Source organism: Gossypium hirsutum, chromosome A11, assembly GCF_007990345.1.
Source record: "Gossypium hirsutum isolate 1008001.06 chromosome A11, Gossypium_hirsutum_v2.1, whole genome shotgun sequence".
In the NCBI taxonomy this organism is placed as follows: domain Eukaryota; kingdom Viridiplantae; phylum Streptophyta; class Magnoliopsida; order Malvales; family Malvaceae; genus Gossypium; species Gossypium hirsutum.
Genome location: NC_053434.1, coordinates 24872115 through 24886863, shown reverse-complemented (window position 1 = coordinate 24886863; position 14749 = coordinate 24872115). Strand labels below are relative to the sequence as shown.

General features: G+C 33.5%; 4 protein-coding genes across 8 annotated transcripts; 3 read left to right on the top strand and 1 right to left on the bottom strand.

Moving 5' to 3' along the window:
- Positions 1–597: 597 nt before the first annotated feature.
- On the bottom strand, positions 598–2984 carry LOC107912989 (transcription factor bHLH121). 4 transcript variants are annotated; one of them, XM_041081430.1, is made up of 5 exons: positions 2650–2984; positions 2383–2504; positions 1652–1774; positions 1118–1567; positions 598–1046 (listed from the first exon to the last, which is right to left on the bottom strand). In XM_041081430.1, exons 1-4 carry the CDS (start codon positions 2724–2726, stop codon positions 1548–1550), a joined length of 342 nt encoding a protein of 113 aa, XP_040937364.1. In that variant the 5' UTR covers positions 2727–2984; the 3' UTR covers positions 598–1046; positions 1118–1547. The 4 variants fall into 4 exon arrangements, with proteins under 4 accessions (XP_040937364.1, XP_040937363.1, XP_040937362.1 ...); XM_041081429.1 differs by having other exon boundaries at positions 1647–1774; positions 2650–2972; XM_041081428.1 differs by having other exon boundaries at positions 2650–2925.
- A 1305-nt stretch (positions 2985–4289) lies between these two features.
- On the top strand, positions 4290–7759 carry LOC107912988 (DNA-(apurinic or apyrimidinic site) endonuclease 2). 2 transcript variants are annotated; one of them, XM_016841383.2, is made up of 10 exons: positions 4290–4518; positions 4624–4735; positions 4807–5022; positions 5108–5193; positions 5275–5390; positions 5519–5599; positions 5791–5991; positions 6174–6325; positions 6448–7223; positions 7342–7759. In XM_016841383.2, exons 1-10 carry the CDS (start codon positions 4411–4413, stop codon positions 7411–7413), a joined length of 1920 nt encoding a protein of 639 aa, XP_016696872.2. In that variant the 5' UTR covers positions 4290–4410; the 3' UTR covers positions 7414–7759. The 2 variants fall into 2 exon arrangements, with proteins under 2 accessions (XP_016696872.2, XP_040937361.1); XM_041081427.1 differs by having other exon boundaries at positions 4380–4735; positions 4833–5022.
- Positions 7760–8311: 552 nt separating this feature from the next.
- Positions 8312–8893, top strand: LOC107911057 (RING-H2 finger protein ATL39). The gene has a single exon (XM_016838950.2). It carries the CDS (start codon positions 8312–8314, stop codon positions 8891–8893), a length of 582 nt encoding a protein of 193 aa, XP_016694439.2.
- A 4192-nt stretch (positions 8894–13085) lies between these two features.
- LOC107912987 (chaperone protein dnaJ 11, chloroplastic) lies at positions 13086–14087 on the top strand. The gene has a single exon (XM_016841382.2). The coding sequence runs from the start codon at positions 13244–13246 to the stop codon at positions 13712–13714; it is 471 nt and encodes a 156-aa protein (XP_016696871.1). The 5' UTR covers positions 13086–13243; the 3' UTR covers positions 13715–14087.
- The last annotated feature ends 662 nt before the right edge of the window (positions 14088–14749 follow it).

The following is a 14749-nucleotide window of genomic DNA, read 5'->3' as shown; positions in this document are numbered from 1 at the left end:
TGAATTTTTTAAATTAATTAAAGGGAAACTTTAATTTAGTTTCCTAAAATAATCAAAACTAATATATCAAACTAATGAATCAGATTAATCCTTGAATTGAAAAAAAAAGAATCATTGGTCTTCTTTTTCTTTTAATTTTTGTTTCCATTTTGATTGATCTATTTTTATAGACATTTTTGTCCTAAACATTTACGTTGCTATTTAAAACTCATTTTAATTGTTACGTCATATTGTCATTTAAGAGATAATAGATTTTAACGGTGACTAAAACAACTAGTAATTAAAAACTGCAGTTTCAATCAACTTGGTTGTTCTCATCCAATAGAAGTAAAGCAAAGCAAAGGGTTGGTTGGTTATGACCGCTATCTGGTAAAGTCTAGTCAAACTTGTCGCATGTTGGTGGCTGCTAGGCTAGTGGCCTGTCATTTTATTGCAATAATTGCAGTGGGGAAGACTGGAACTTTGAAAAGTTGGGAGTCATTCACCCACAATGGCAAGTGGGGGCCCCTGTTAGGGGATCAACTTTTGCCTTTTTTTTTGAGGGGGGGGGGTATATGTTAAAAATTGAGAGAAAGGGATAACAACAATAACAGTTGATTGAATGAACAGGAGAAAAAAGAAAGTTCCTTTCTAGATGGCATTATAACATATCCTGATCATCGCATCAATTCTAAATGAGCAGGAGAGAATGATATTAACAATAGAAAATTTGTAATTCACAAATACCTAGATAATGAAATCATCCAGGTCTGCCTCAACATCATTGATAGTTTCAGACAAGCATCTTCCAGACCCTCCTAATGCCAAAGAATCTGGCAGTAAGCAGAAAATGTACCCTTGTTTACGTACTTCTTTCGGCACTACCCTTGTCGGACTTAACACAGAATATCAGGAATTTGAAAAATTGTTCATTTTTTGGACTTTGAAACTTCATCCAGATTGTTAGAGGCGCTATCGCGAGGACCTTGAATTCGGCTTGAAGAGATACTGTTCACCATACTTCTCTCCTCAGTTTGCTTGCCTTTTGTTTCTACAGCAGACAAACCCTGCATATGACATTTGGTTATATTTAGCATCACAGACATTACAACCAGGGATATAGATTGATAAAATATACCTGATTTGTTGATGAACCAGGTATCTTCAGCTCAAGTTCGGTCACCACATCGTTAGAACCATCACAACTATCTCTGTTACTTCCTCCTTGGTCATCCATTGGTTTGCTTCTGCAATCCCTTTGGAAAGAAAGGTGTGAAGACGATGTAGGTTGTGATGATGGTTGTTCCATTGAATATGGTATGTAGGTTGAGCAGGGATTGGCAACAGCACCTGGACCATGATTTAGAAAATATGGATACGGTTGCAGTGAGGGGAGCATTGCAATTGGACCCGTAGGGACATGCAGAGGAGCTGGATATGAATAAGGGGGAGCCACAACAACTGAAGGTTCAATACCGGTCCATGGGAACATGACACTAAGTCTTTGCTGATACTGAATGTTTAGGTTTTCGATATCAGCTTTTAAAGAAGCCTTTTCTTCTCAGAGCTCATTCTTCTCCTGAGTCAGCTGGTTGGAACAAAAATGCAAGTGAGAAAGCAACTAAAAGTACCATAATCTAAAGGTTTTAATACTAAGAGAATGTCACCTCACGTGATTCCTCAGTAAGTGATGAACACTCAGCCCTTAGTCTGTTGACTTCGGCAGTTAAATCCTTAAGCATTTGGGTTGTATCCACAAGTATAGTTACTTTATCATTCTTAGGTCTATCTGGGTCTACATTTCAAATCGTGACTTTTCAGAAATCAAGAACTTAACTTTTAACAAAAAGTGCATTCAGGGAAGAATTAACAGTAATCATGCCTAAGAGAAGTGCTGTAGAGGTAGGGACAAAAGGAACTGAGTATAACTGTCGATACAACTTCAATGAAAGAAAGAACAAAGTAGACATGGATACCGATCAGACGAAATGCGTTAATCGCTGCAATCAAGCTCCTAACAAGTAGAGTTACTTCCTGAATTGCTTTTGTTCGATGTTCCAAGCAATATTTGAATGTTTTAGTTGTCTATGTGCATCAGTAACTATGCATCCTAAACACGAAAAAATTACAAGACCTTTTATCAACAGCTTTAAAGTGAACCAAGTTTAGTAGGCATTCAAAGTTTTCCAACTGCTTATCATCAAAGCAACAGCATCTAGCAGATGAATGAACGAGATGGGCGCAACCGTAACAACCGACAATGGCATCGAACTAGAAATTAGATAGTTCAAATTGTTACTACACTAAAGACCCCACTAGCTAGTGGAAGAGGATGAGTTATCCTAGTAACACAGGGTAAATTCATAGTCATCTAAAACAAGTAATGAATGGGCATAAATTTACCTAGCGTGTTACCCAACTCAACAAATTGCTCATTCAGCTTGTCCCTCCTCAATTTTTCACGGTCCGCCTTCTGAACTTTCCTTGCAGCTATTGGATCAGTAGCTTCCATCTCCTGCCTTTGTCTGCCAAATTATAGAAACAATGAATGTCCATCACAACCACCAAAATAACACGATGATTCACCAACACTAAATAAGTACCACAATTAAAATGTGAAATAAGCAAGAAATAAAACGAGAAATTTAACACGCCGAAGAGAACAAAAACCTGGGTTCAGGGTTTGAGGGGTCCAAATCTGCTGCCGCTGGCATAGAGAAATCGTTAGGCTTCCATTGATGATCCATTGCTGATTTTTTCCCCTTAGTATGAAGCTGGCATTTAAAGTTATAGATCAAGCTGATGATCCAAAACTTTTATGCGTGTTTTGCCTTTGCTTGGGTGAATTCTGAGAGAGAAAATCGTAAATGGGGGAAGGAAGAGGAAACTCAAACCACAACAGCACTAACTTGTGTTCACCACGAGCCCAAACCTGTTTGTGGGACCTGTCGGATTTAATTAACTTCACTAAAAAGGCGGTTTTTTCAAGTGGGTTGTAGACCACCGTAAATTTCGTAGGATTGCGTTGACTTTTAATTTAATTGGCTGCAAATATTATATATAAAACAATCCATAAAGTATAAATTAATTTTAATTTTGATATATATTTTAAATATTGATTATTATTTGGTATTTTTTTTTCATTTCACAAACTTTAAAAAATTATCATGTGCTTTGAGTGAATTAATTTAGCTCCACTATTTTTTTTTCCTTTAAATTAAAATTCAATCAAGTAGAGTTTTAAATGAAATCATTTTATTTGTAGTGAAAAGATAATTAGTTTAATTTATCAGAATTAAAGTCAAAGTCTTGTAATGGGCTTTGACTTTGTGATAAAAAAAAAAGAAATTGTTGAAAAAAAAATTATGTGGATAATTATTATTATTCAATATTACTAACGAGTAAACCTTTAGCAGCAAGATAAAAAGTGAATTTTTATTTATGTGGAATGAAATTTGAATTTGGAGATACAAATAATTTTTTTTATATTCCTCTATTGTGTATGTATATATAATTTAAATAGAATAGAAATATAGAGTTTTGCATTTTTCTGTATCTCTTAAAAATTCTATTTTTACTAATAATCTTGTTCTTGGATCGGATTCTAATAATCTCTCTTTTTAATATTTTTTTAATATACTCTTATATGACACTTGTCAACTCTCTAACATTATTTATAGAATCTAGAAATTTCATTGGCAGTGTAACAAATATTATTCCTTCAAATATTAACTATAAATCTTATCACACACTATACATATGGAAATCATAAATTTAAAACACATCTTTAAAAATAACTTACAATAAACAATGAATCATATTATTTGAAACTAATTAATCATAAAAACATATTAAATATGAATGAAATTAAAATAAAATTTAAATAAATAAATACATCAGACAAATAATACTAAATGCTCTACAATTATTTATCATGCTTTTATCATCAATTGTGAGTTAAATTAAGTTGACTTGTGATACCAATTAAATTAATAAGATTATTAATATAAAAAACTAAAAGAGATAATAAATTGTACATATTAAAATAAAAATATATAAAATTTATCAAAATAAAACTTTAGTTGAGTGATAAATTTAACATTTTAATAATACAATTAACATTGATTCAAATATTATATTATGTATATTTTTATTGATTTTTTTAAAAATAAAAAAAAAATTAAAATGTTCTTAAATAATATAACCTATTTTAATAATTTTTTTTGTAATTTTTATAATTAAGTTAACAAGATATCAATTTAATAAAAACTTAAATAATAAAATAGATATAAATAATAATTTGATCATTTCCGATCTCAACACACACAAAAAAAAAAAAAAAAACTCAATTCCTTTTATGCTGATATTATCTGCTTCAAACCAGAAAAGAAAAGAGAAGGAAAATAAGGGGGAAATTTAAGTTATGAAGAAATGAAGATAGTAACTTACAACGTAAATGGACTGAGGCAAAGAGTCTCACAGTTCGGTTCTCTCCTTAAATTACTCAATTCCTTTGATGCTGATATTATCTGCATCCAGGTCCCAAATTTTCTTTCCCCCCCTTTTTTTTTTCTTTTCTTTAAATTTAATATATATTTACTACCTTAATTCTTTTTCCTAATTTCTTGGGGGGGGTTGAATTAGGAGACGAAATTGAGAAGACAAGAATTAACGGCGGATTTGGCAATAGCCGATGGCTATGAATCCTTCTTTTCCTGCACTCGTTCCTCCGACAAAGGCCGAACTGGGTACTCCGGTAAGATGTTCGATTGTATGCCTCAATGAGAAAAGAAGAAAAGAAAAGTTCCCCACTTATTTTATTTTCAGGTGTGGCAACATTTTGTCGTGTTAAGTCGGCGTTCTCCAGTGTAGAAGCGGCGTTGCCGATTGCGGCGGAGGAAGGCTTCACGGGTCTCCTAGGTTGTTCTAGAAAAGACGAAGCAGCTTCAGCAGTAGCTGAAGGGCTTGTGGAGTTTTCAAGAGAGGAGCTTCTCAAAGTTGATAGTGAGGGGCGGTGCATTATCACAGATCATGGTCATTTCGGTTAGTTTAACATGATATTATTAATTGGGTTAGTTCTTTGTAAGATGGTACGATTGTCTCAATCTTTTCTTAATGTATTTGTTAGTTCTTTTCAACTTGTATGGACCCCGAGCAGGGGACGGTGATTCTGAGAGAATTCAGTTCAAGCTCAACTTTTTCAAGATATTAGAGGTGATGAAATTTGTTTAGTGAGAACTTTTATTTGAGAGATGTTGGTGCAATGGGGATTGACACTGGTTGTCTTTGATGTAGAAAAGATGGGAGTCTCTGTTGTGTCGAGGAAGGAGGATTTTTGTTGTTGGTGACCTCAACATTGCTCCTTCTGCTATTGATCGTTGTGAAGCTGGACCAGATTTTGAGAAGAATGAGTAAGCGTTGGACCTATTTTTGTAACTTTTCTGAGTCTGACATTGTTTACAACTCTATGGATTGTATATATTATGGGATGAAACTGGCTTTCTTTCGAAGTACTTAGCTCAGTTGCAATCCATTGTAGGTTTAGAACATGGTTTAGATCAATGCTAGTGGAATCTGGAGGCCATTTCTTTGATGTTTTCAGGGCCAAAAATCCAAACAGGTTTTAACTTTCTTCTTATGACATTGAATTCATTGTATTCAATTGACATTCCTCTTATAACATTATTAGAAGTTCTGCTTTTTCATCATTATTAACAGGTAAGGTAAGCGTTTATTCTGTTGTTATGAAGGCTTTTAATGTTTTATGGTTTTGGTTATTTACTTGTTTTTCCATCTTTAACTTATTTGCAGAAGAGAAGCATTTACATGCTGGCCTTCAAATACTGGTGCTGAGCAATTCAATTATGGGACAAGAATTGATCATATTCTATGTGCTGGGCCTTGCTTACATGAGGAGCACGATGTAGAGGGACATAATTTGGTAACCTGCCATGTGAAGGAGTGTGACATCTTGACAGAATACAAGCGGTGGAAGCCTGGAAGTGCAACAAGGTAAAGATTAGATCTAACCTTGTAGTTTTCTCTTTTCAAATTACTTTGTGGTCATCTTAATGATCGAAGGTCTAAGTTTTGATTGTTATGGTCACTGAAGTCTCATGTTATTCTAAATCAAATCCGACAATATTCTAAATATTTAGATATTAGCATGTTTTTGTCTATTTTGCCTCATGCAGGTGGAAAGGAGGGTGGAACATTAAGTTAGAAGGTTCGGACCATGCACCTGTTTATACGTGCTTAAGGGAAATCCCTGATGTCTTAGAACATAGCACTCCATCTTTAGCTGCTAGATATCTGCCAATGGTTCATGGTCTGCAGCAAACTCTTGGTACGAGATTCAGTTCCCATATTTGGACATTACTTTCATTTAAATTTTAGTATATATGTCTTAGAGAATTATTTCTGCAGCAATGTAATTTTTCAAAGATTATTCTTTTTTTTCTTGTACAGTGTCAGTTTTAATGAGAAGGCAAGCTACTAAGCAAGTCAAATCCGATGTAGTATCAAGTTCATTTCCTGATGAAAGTATCATCTCAGGAGGTTGCAGTCATGTAAAAAGGTCTATAGCTAATTGTGATGCTAATGGAACAGATATATCCTGCTGTTCTTTGGACCAGGACTCCCGAAACCCCATCCTAAAAGTTGTTGGTCATTCTGAAGATCTCAAAGAGGAGGCTGCTTGTAGCACTACCATTGTATTCAACGAGGAGTACACCAGTCCATTGCCTAACAAACGAACCAGGAAAAGAGCTAGAAAGAGTCAACAGCTCTCCTTGAGATCATTTTTCCCGAAAAGTCAAAACCTAGATTATGGCATCGAGAATTCTACAAATGATATTTCAACTAACCAGACCGGTGTCCTAAACTCTAACAATCAGTCCCAGGAAGCTCCTGTGATGGATGATCGTAGATGCACTACCATGCAGAATGATACAAATGGAATTTCATCCTCACAGGGTCAAGAAGAACCAGATCGTCCATGTAGTCCAGCACAAAACAACACAAATGGGAATGCATCCTCACAGGGTCAAGAAGAACAAGATGGTAGTCGTTATTTGGAGAAACAGAAGAAGAGTGATGCATTATTGGAGTGGCAAAGGATCCAACAACTCATGCAGAACAGCATACCTCTTTGCAAGGGCCATAGAGAACCTTGTGTTTCTCGAGTAGTGAAGAAACCAGGTCCTAATTTTGGTCATAGGTTCTACGTGTGTGCTCGAGCTGAGGTATGCGTGTTTTATCAATTCATTAACCAGTCTGCTCTTCAAGTGCAGTTTACTGATTACATTAGGAAAGGTGCCGGATTTATGAAATAATTCAAGTTGTTCTTTTGGCATCTTACAGGGTCCTTCTTCCAACCCCGAAGCAAATTGTGGTTACTTCAGATGGGCTTCTACGAAGTCACGGCCAAAATGATGGTGATCCTTCTTCTCAAAGTTTGATGGGAGGATATGCACATGTCCTTCCCTCTTGACCGGCTCCACAATGCTGGCATACCACCCATTTTGTAAATTATTGATCAATTTCAGCCTCTTCCATGCTAGAGAGCGAACTCTTTCTTTCATCCTGGTCATGTACTGAGGATGTTGAACGTCAGTTCATCTTAATTAGACCAATGGATCAATTTTTCAGTGGTTTAACACTGCATTTGTCAATGATATCAACATTAACACCACCATAAGGTTAACTTCCTGTAATCTGTTTCTTCTTTGTTGGTTGAATAGTGTATTTACATGAATCAAAGAGAATCATTTTTCATCAATAAACTATCTTATATCAATCAAAGAGGACAATTTTTCTTCATCAATCAAAAGGCCTTGAGTAGATGGAATGCACTACACTGACTATTCACTCCAAAGAAAACCACCAATATAGTGTTCAGACATCAGTCTGGGGTACAATCCCTGTAAAAAAACACGCACACAATCATACGTCACTCGTAGACAAACCGAGTTGGATTTCTTAACTTGGTCAGCGGAAGAAAAACATTACTTAAATGGTAAACCAACGGGGACTTCATTGGTTAGAATGAGAAATCGAATGGCCGCGTATTATTCCTATTCGGGTAATTTTCCTTAAATGATCAAATGAGCTGTTTCCAGAAAAACCTAAGTGGTGACAGTTTCTAACGCATACAAGCATCCCCTTTCCATGCTCATCACTTGTCAATAATCGTATAATATCTATTGCAGGATTTTACTTTTTCTCCAAGGCTAAGCAAACTGTCATTACAATTTAGGTAAATGGTGAAATCACTTCCATGTTCCTTCTTATTTATTTGAATCGAACCTCCTCACACTTTCAAACACCCCAAATGGATCCTGCCAAAGGCTTGAGTCTCAACAGCCACAGGCTTATACTCACAGACCATAACTCACCTCACAATGACCAACACTTGAATGTATTAGTCGACCGCATTTGGTCTACAGTCATGGTTGCAGTGATAAGTCTTGGTATAACTTTTTTCTTAATCTACAAATGCATTTTCCGATCACCAAACCACTCTTCCGATGAGAACAAAACCAAGCCAAAACCATCTGTCGACAGCGAGCTTGACCAGATTCCAGTCCTTGTATACGGAGAATCAATGATGCCCTCATCGGAGCCTAGTTGTTCCGACACTATTTCGGAGCTTGAAACCTGCGCTATATGTTTGGAAGAGTACGTGCATGGAGAGAGGGTGAGGGTGTTGCCGAGGTGTAAGCACATGTTCCACAAGGATTGTATTGAAGAATGGCTTGAGGTTCCATCTTTGCATTGTCCCATTTGCAGGGATAAGGTTCTGGAGCATTGCCTACAATCGGCAAGGTCTAATAATTGCAGGAACCAAAGGCATAATAGTAATCACATTCCATTGTTGGGTTTCTATGGTGGTATACGTAACACATTTGTCTAATTTTCCTTTTATTCATTATTTTTTTCCCTTTTATTTAGTCCTACTCTTGAGAACGTTATGAAGTAAAGGTTACTACATTTGATGACGGGCATTGACCCCTTGTTAAATGGAACAATAGCAATTTTGATCCCTCTCAATTATGAGTAATTCAATTTAAATTTTAAAATAAATTTGTATATAATTTTATTTCAATCCCCCACCCAACACTAAATTTGGTTAAAAAGGTAATGTTTAAATGCACTTAGCTGACCCTAAAGTGTTGTTTGACAGCTTATAATATAGGGTTTTGTGGGAAGCGGGAGTTGCCAAATGGGGGTACCAAATTGAGTAAAATGAGGTGGTTGGCTTGAAAGGGGACGGCCAAAGTCAACTTGGATATTTCTGTAATATTATTAAAATATTACAAGTAATTAATTAAAGAAATCCACTCATCATAATATAATATGCGACACTTGGTTGCCCTTACAGCTTATACCTAAGAACTGCATTATTTTATTACTTAACTCTTCACTAACTACTTTCTACATCTCTTCTTTCCTAACTTCAAGATACAAATAAGAAAATATTGTTTTCCCAACCCTTTCATTTACTTAAAAATCAGTGTTTATGCAATTTTTTTAACTCAATTTAATAATTAGCTTTCAGTTTTATATGTATTCTTCACTAATTTCACTTAAATATTGTGTCATCAAAACACCTAAAAATTATATAAAGTTTTAAAAATAAAATAATATTTCTTTTAATATTTAGGTGATCTAAATTCATAAACAAATTAACAGAAAAATTATCAAATTTCGAGAAACATGGGACAAGCGATATAAGAATGTTCTCCTCAAACCTTATAAAGATTGTTGTTGTTGGAGAGGGGGTTTCAATTTTTACATAGAAGTATACATGACCTGCAATGGAATATTATCATCTGACATATATACCATGAAACAAATTCTATAGTCGAGCATATGGTTCTTGGGTTTACGGTGTAGGGAATAAATTGTTGAGTGAAAGATTAGTTTGAGGAGAAATGTTAGTATTTATAGTGTTGTGAGTTAGGGTCCTAAGTCTTTCTTTTACCCAATAAAAAAAAATTAAAACAAATGTTGAAATTTAGTTTTGAAGATGTAACCTAATACCTATGTCTATGGTATAGTGTTATAAGATGAGCAAAAATGAATGAAAAGAAAGGTAGTATAAGATAAAGTATAGGGTATTGAATTCTAAAATTCCATAATTAAATTAAATATAGTTTTCAAAAATTGGAATAATAATAATAATCGTTATATCAGATTGTGGAGTGTGTTTCACATTTTGGATGAAATAGAGTCGACGTCATAACAAGGAAGAGCCGTCGTCAGGACGACATGACAACGATGTTTGGACGAGAAGAATCACCAAGTCCTGACGATGTAATATGCCACGTCCTGATGTGTTCCCTACTAAACCGAGTTTCTTCTCCTAGTTAAACTTTGTTATCTTTTCCTAGTCTAACTCTGATTATTCTAGGGATGTTTTAATCATACTTTCACACAAATTTCAACCTATAAATAAGGCTTTTAGCAAACCTAGAGAGATTGATTCAACAACATAATTAAGAGAGTTTTGTGAGAATTTTGTATTTTTTTTAGGGTTTGGGTTTGTTTGCTTCCCCATCTTGTACTTCTCTTTGGTTCTTGCCGTTTTAATGAAGCTTTCTTTGTCTATGGTTTTTTATTCTCTTTAAAGGGGTTTTTCCACATAAATATTTGTGTCCAACTTTTTCTTTTTTTGTTCTTATTCGTTACACAATTCAGATTTACCTCAACATAGTTTATAAAATAGACTAACTTGAGACTAAGGGCCCCTTTGGATGGGCATTTACTTTCAATGTGGTGTATTTAGTTTTTTCGTTTTTGTCTCACACTACAATATATAATCTCATCGCCATTACTATTTTTTACAATAACTATAAGTAAACACACCGCCCATCTAAAGAGAACATAAAAAGTATTAGCAGTCTAAGATGAGCAAAATTGTGAGAAAGAAATTGGAGGAAACGGTTGGTTAATGAATATTCAAACACAATACATTTTCTTGTCGCATTTTACATTTTTAACCTAAGCTTAAGCTGTTTTTGCTACCACATACTTAAAAGGCAATTTAAAAGGTAAGCTCCAACGTTCGCTATCTCACACACATTAGAAGTCAATCTATGTATGTGGAAGAGTTATGTTGGACCTCATTCCACCACTAAAAACACATCAATAATAATAATAATAGAAGGGATGAAATGGCTTCCATGACTAAACTGATAAAGACAACAAGGAAATGGGGAGCACGTTTTGCGACTTTTTTCACATTTTATTTTTATTCAACTTTTGGGACAAAAGGGTGAATCTCAAGTAAATCTACAAGTATAAGAGATGATGGAAGTGGTCTGTGGGGACATTACACAAAGTGCTTATCACTTGTATTTACCATCATCCCATTAAGTTAGGAATTAAAAATTACAAAATATAAATTTATAAATAAGAAAATAATATGCTTTAACATATTAAAATTTATGTTTTTTTATATTTACACTTTTATTCATCTAAATTTAAATTTATATTAATTATTCTTTACGTTATATTTAATTATTTTAAAATATATGTGTTATTTTATATTATTATACTAATAATCAAACATATGATAGATATATTCATGCAATAATATAAAAAAAAAGCAATACCACTCCTTTTGATCCCAACCAAGAGTATACATATTTAATATGCAAAGTGGGGGTGGGGTTAGCTACAAAAATACCCAAGATAGAAGTGACCCCACATTTAATCGGTGGATGCACATCAAAAAAAAAAAATGTAATAAAATTTTAAATGAGAACAAAATATCTCATTCCTTTTTTATGAACAAATACAAAACATAACGATGGAAGCAAGTCCTTTTGGTTATGCCATTAATTCTTGTCCACCATATGCCATCCATTAAACTACCTAATCTTTGTTGCTTTCTTTCTTGTAATATATCCCTTTTAATTACTTCTTTTTTAATTAACTATGAATCATTCTTGTGTCAAGCTATTTATATACAGTTAAAGAAAATGAAAAAGCACAAATTTACCGATGAAGTATATATATATATATATTTATCTTTTTATGGTATTATTAAAAATCACATTTAAAAATAATTATAATTATAAAAGTTATGGTAATTACATATTTAAAAATAATTAAAATTAAAATTACATTATTAATATAAAAATAATCATTTAATATATTTTAATTATTTCAAACTGATTTTTAAAATATTTTAGAAAAAAAAAGGTTAAAAGAGATTTTTGACAAAATTTTAATTTTTTCATGTAGTTAAAATTTTCATTGCTAATTTACTAAATGTACAATTAAGGTCCCATTCTTGATTGTTCTTGGGTTTTAAAAATATTTTTCTATCATATAAGCAATAAAAAACACTTAGTTTTGAAGGTCAAAATTGTGGTGGAGAAGTGCTTTTCTACTTAAATGTAAAAGTTGAGATTTAGGTTTTATTTATTTATTTATATATTTAGAAGTAAAAATTATCAAAATATTCTTATTTATATTAATTATTTAATACATATAAATTATATAAATTTATATTTTATGTATCATTAATTTTACAAACAATTTCTATTTATTACTTAATAATTATATAATTTAACTAATTTTTAGCCTTCGATAAAGGATAATTTAACCTTCAACCACAATTTATTAACCGGTACAAAATACTCTAAAAGTTAACTGTCCATATTTTTCATAATAATTTTTTATCATACTTTTCAAAAATAATTTTTTTAAAAATACTTTTTAACCGCAACATCAATAAAGAAGTAACCTTTAAGTATATGATTCTTACATTTTATTTAAATTATAATGAATAAGATTATTTTCTTTCTCAAATAGCATCTCAACTCAAGTAGCATCTCAAGTTTAAATTCCACGTGGGTTTTTAATCTGATTTTTATTTTCCTTTAAATTTTATTATGTGTGAAATTTATTTAATTTTTTATTTAAATTTAAATTAATCTATTTTGTAATAATTAATTTTATAATATTATTTAGATTTTTTTTATAAGTTATGAATGCAGTTTTTAACAGAAAAAGAAATGGCCACATTGCAAGGTCAACTTGCTGACTCAGTCGCAACTCACAACTCGCAACTCGCAACCAAAAGTAAATGTCGGATAAGCTTTGCCATAATTTGCTATTAGCCAATTAACCATAGTTAAGGAGAAGTACAAAAAGCACCTTCCGTTGCTCTTTTTCTCCCTCTATATTATCACCTATCCCTCCCCATTGGTTTCTCGAAACAAAGTTATTCCATAATCCAAAAGCTCGTACCATGCTCTCTTCCCTCCCCATCTCAAATTCTGTCTCCCTTTCGTCAATTTCTCCTCCGACAGCTTCCCGTCTCCGATTCCGACCACCTCTCGCCGCCGCCTCCACCGCCTCTTTTACTTCAAAACAACAAAAAGCTTCTCCCAGAGGTTACCTTAGCCGTCCAGGAATGGCAGCGTGCACATCTTTGTACGAGGTGCTGGGGATTTCTGTCGGCGCTTCGAACCAGGAAATCAAGGCGGCGTACCGCCGATTGGCAAGGGTTTGCCACCCCGATGTGGTGACAATCGATCGGAAAGACTCATCGGCCGATGAATTCATGAAGATCCATGCGGCCTACAGTACCTTATCGGATCCCGAGAAACGAGCCGTATATGATAGTAAGCTTATCTGGAGATGCCAACGGCCGTTGACTTCGGCTTCTAGGTTTTCTAGTTTTACCGGGAGGAGTTGGGAGACCGATCAGTGCTGGTAAATTAGTTGACTCACTCCATCAGCCTACTGAGTTGGAGGTTGAACTCATCAACGTTTCTTAAAAATCTGTACAGTTAGATTATATCCCAGCAAAAAAAAAAAAATAACTGATTGACTAACGAAAAAGAAAGCAAAAAGCAAAGAGCGGTGGGCCGTGGGTTTTGGTGGAGAAATCAGAGGTGTTGATAGTGGTACGTAAGAGCTCTGCTCTTTTTTTGCCCTGTGCCCGGCATCTACAAAAGATGGACCCTTCCATTGTACTTTCAGTACTATTTCACAGTGATTAAAATCATAATTACAAAATTAAAATGACAAATAGCTTGTTGTTAAGCTTAATTTATATTATTAGCTGTGATATTGTGTGGTGAAGTTTCTATTCTGAGTTGACAAATGGAAAGGAAAATTTTATCCAAATCAAAATTTTTCCTTTTACATCTCATCATTTTTCTCAAGAAACAAAATTTGCTGAATTAATATTCTTATACCAGTTTATTAAGATAAAATATTTAAAATTCTGGATGGGGCTTCCCTTTTGATTACATAACATTTATAAAATTTTAAATTAATAATAATAAAATTATAATTTGGACTATCAAAAAAGATACAATTATTAAAATAATAAATATAATTTAATTCCACAGAAAAGAAAAATCTAATTGGAAGAGGTGGTATTATTAAAAGGAAAATGGAGGGAAGTTTGTGGGGTGTGGGTAACATAGTCAAAGGTGGGATTGTTTTGGGAAGACAAGTGTGATGCTGCCCTACACAAATGTAACTGCAATTCATGCGTCATTGTTAAAGGACAAAATGATGATTGTTTCTAGAAGACCTATTCACAAACAAAAAAGTTGGTGTCTTTTAAAATGGTTAAATGGCGCACTGTGATTGAGGTGGAAAAGCAAGCCTTCTAGAAGCTTTTTCATCCAATCTAAATTTGCCAGCTAACTATGACATGGAAGATGTAGGGATTTTGCCTCCAATAAATGTGGCAGAATAGTAATTTTTTTTGTTACTTTGATTCTCGTTACTTGCGGAG

Coding starts and splice junctions, on each gene's coding strand:
- LOC107912989 (XM_041081428.1), bottom strand. CDS start 1,471: ATGTTCCCATGGACCGGTATTGAACCTTCAGTTGTTGTGGCTCCCCCT. Junction 1,047..1,117: donor CTGGTTCATCAACAAATCAG/GTATATTTTATC, acceptor TGTCATATGCAG/GGTTTGTCTGCTGTAGAAAC.
- LOC107912988 (XM_016841383.2), top strand. CDS start 4,411: ATGAAGATAGTAACTTACAACGTAAATGGACTGAGGCAAAGAGTCTCA. Junction 5,992..6,173: donor AAGCCTGGAAGTGCAACAAG/GTAAAGATTAGA, acceptor TGCCTCATGCAG/GTGGAAAGGAGGGTGGAACA. Junction 7,224..7,341: donor ACGTGTGTGCTCGAGCTGAG/GTATGCGTGTTT, acceptor GGCATCTTACAG/GGTCCTTCTTCCAACCCCGA.
- LOC107912987 (XM_016841382.2), top strand. CDS start 13,244: ATGCTCTCTTCCCTCCCCATCTCAAATTCTGTCTCCCTTTCGTCAATT.
- LOC107911057 (XM_016838950.2), top strand. CDS start 8,312: ATGGATCCTGCCAAAGGCTTGAGTCTCAACAGCCACAGGCTTATACTC.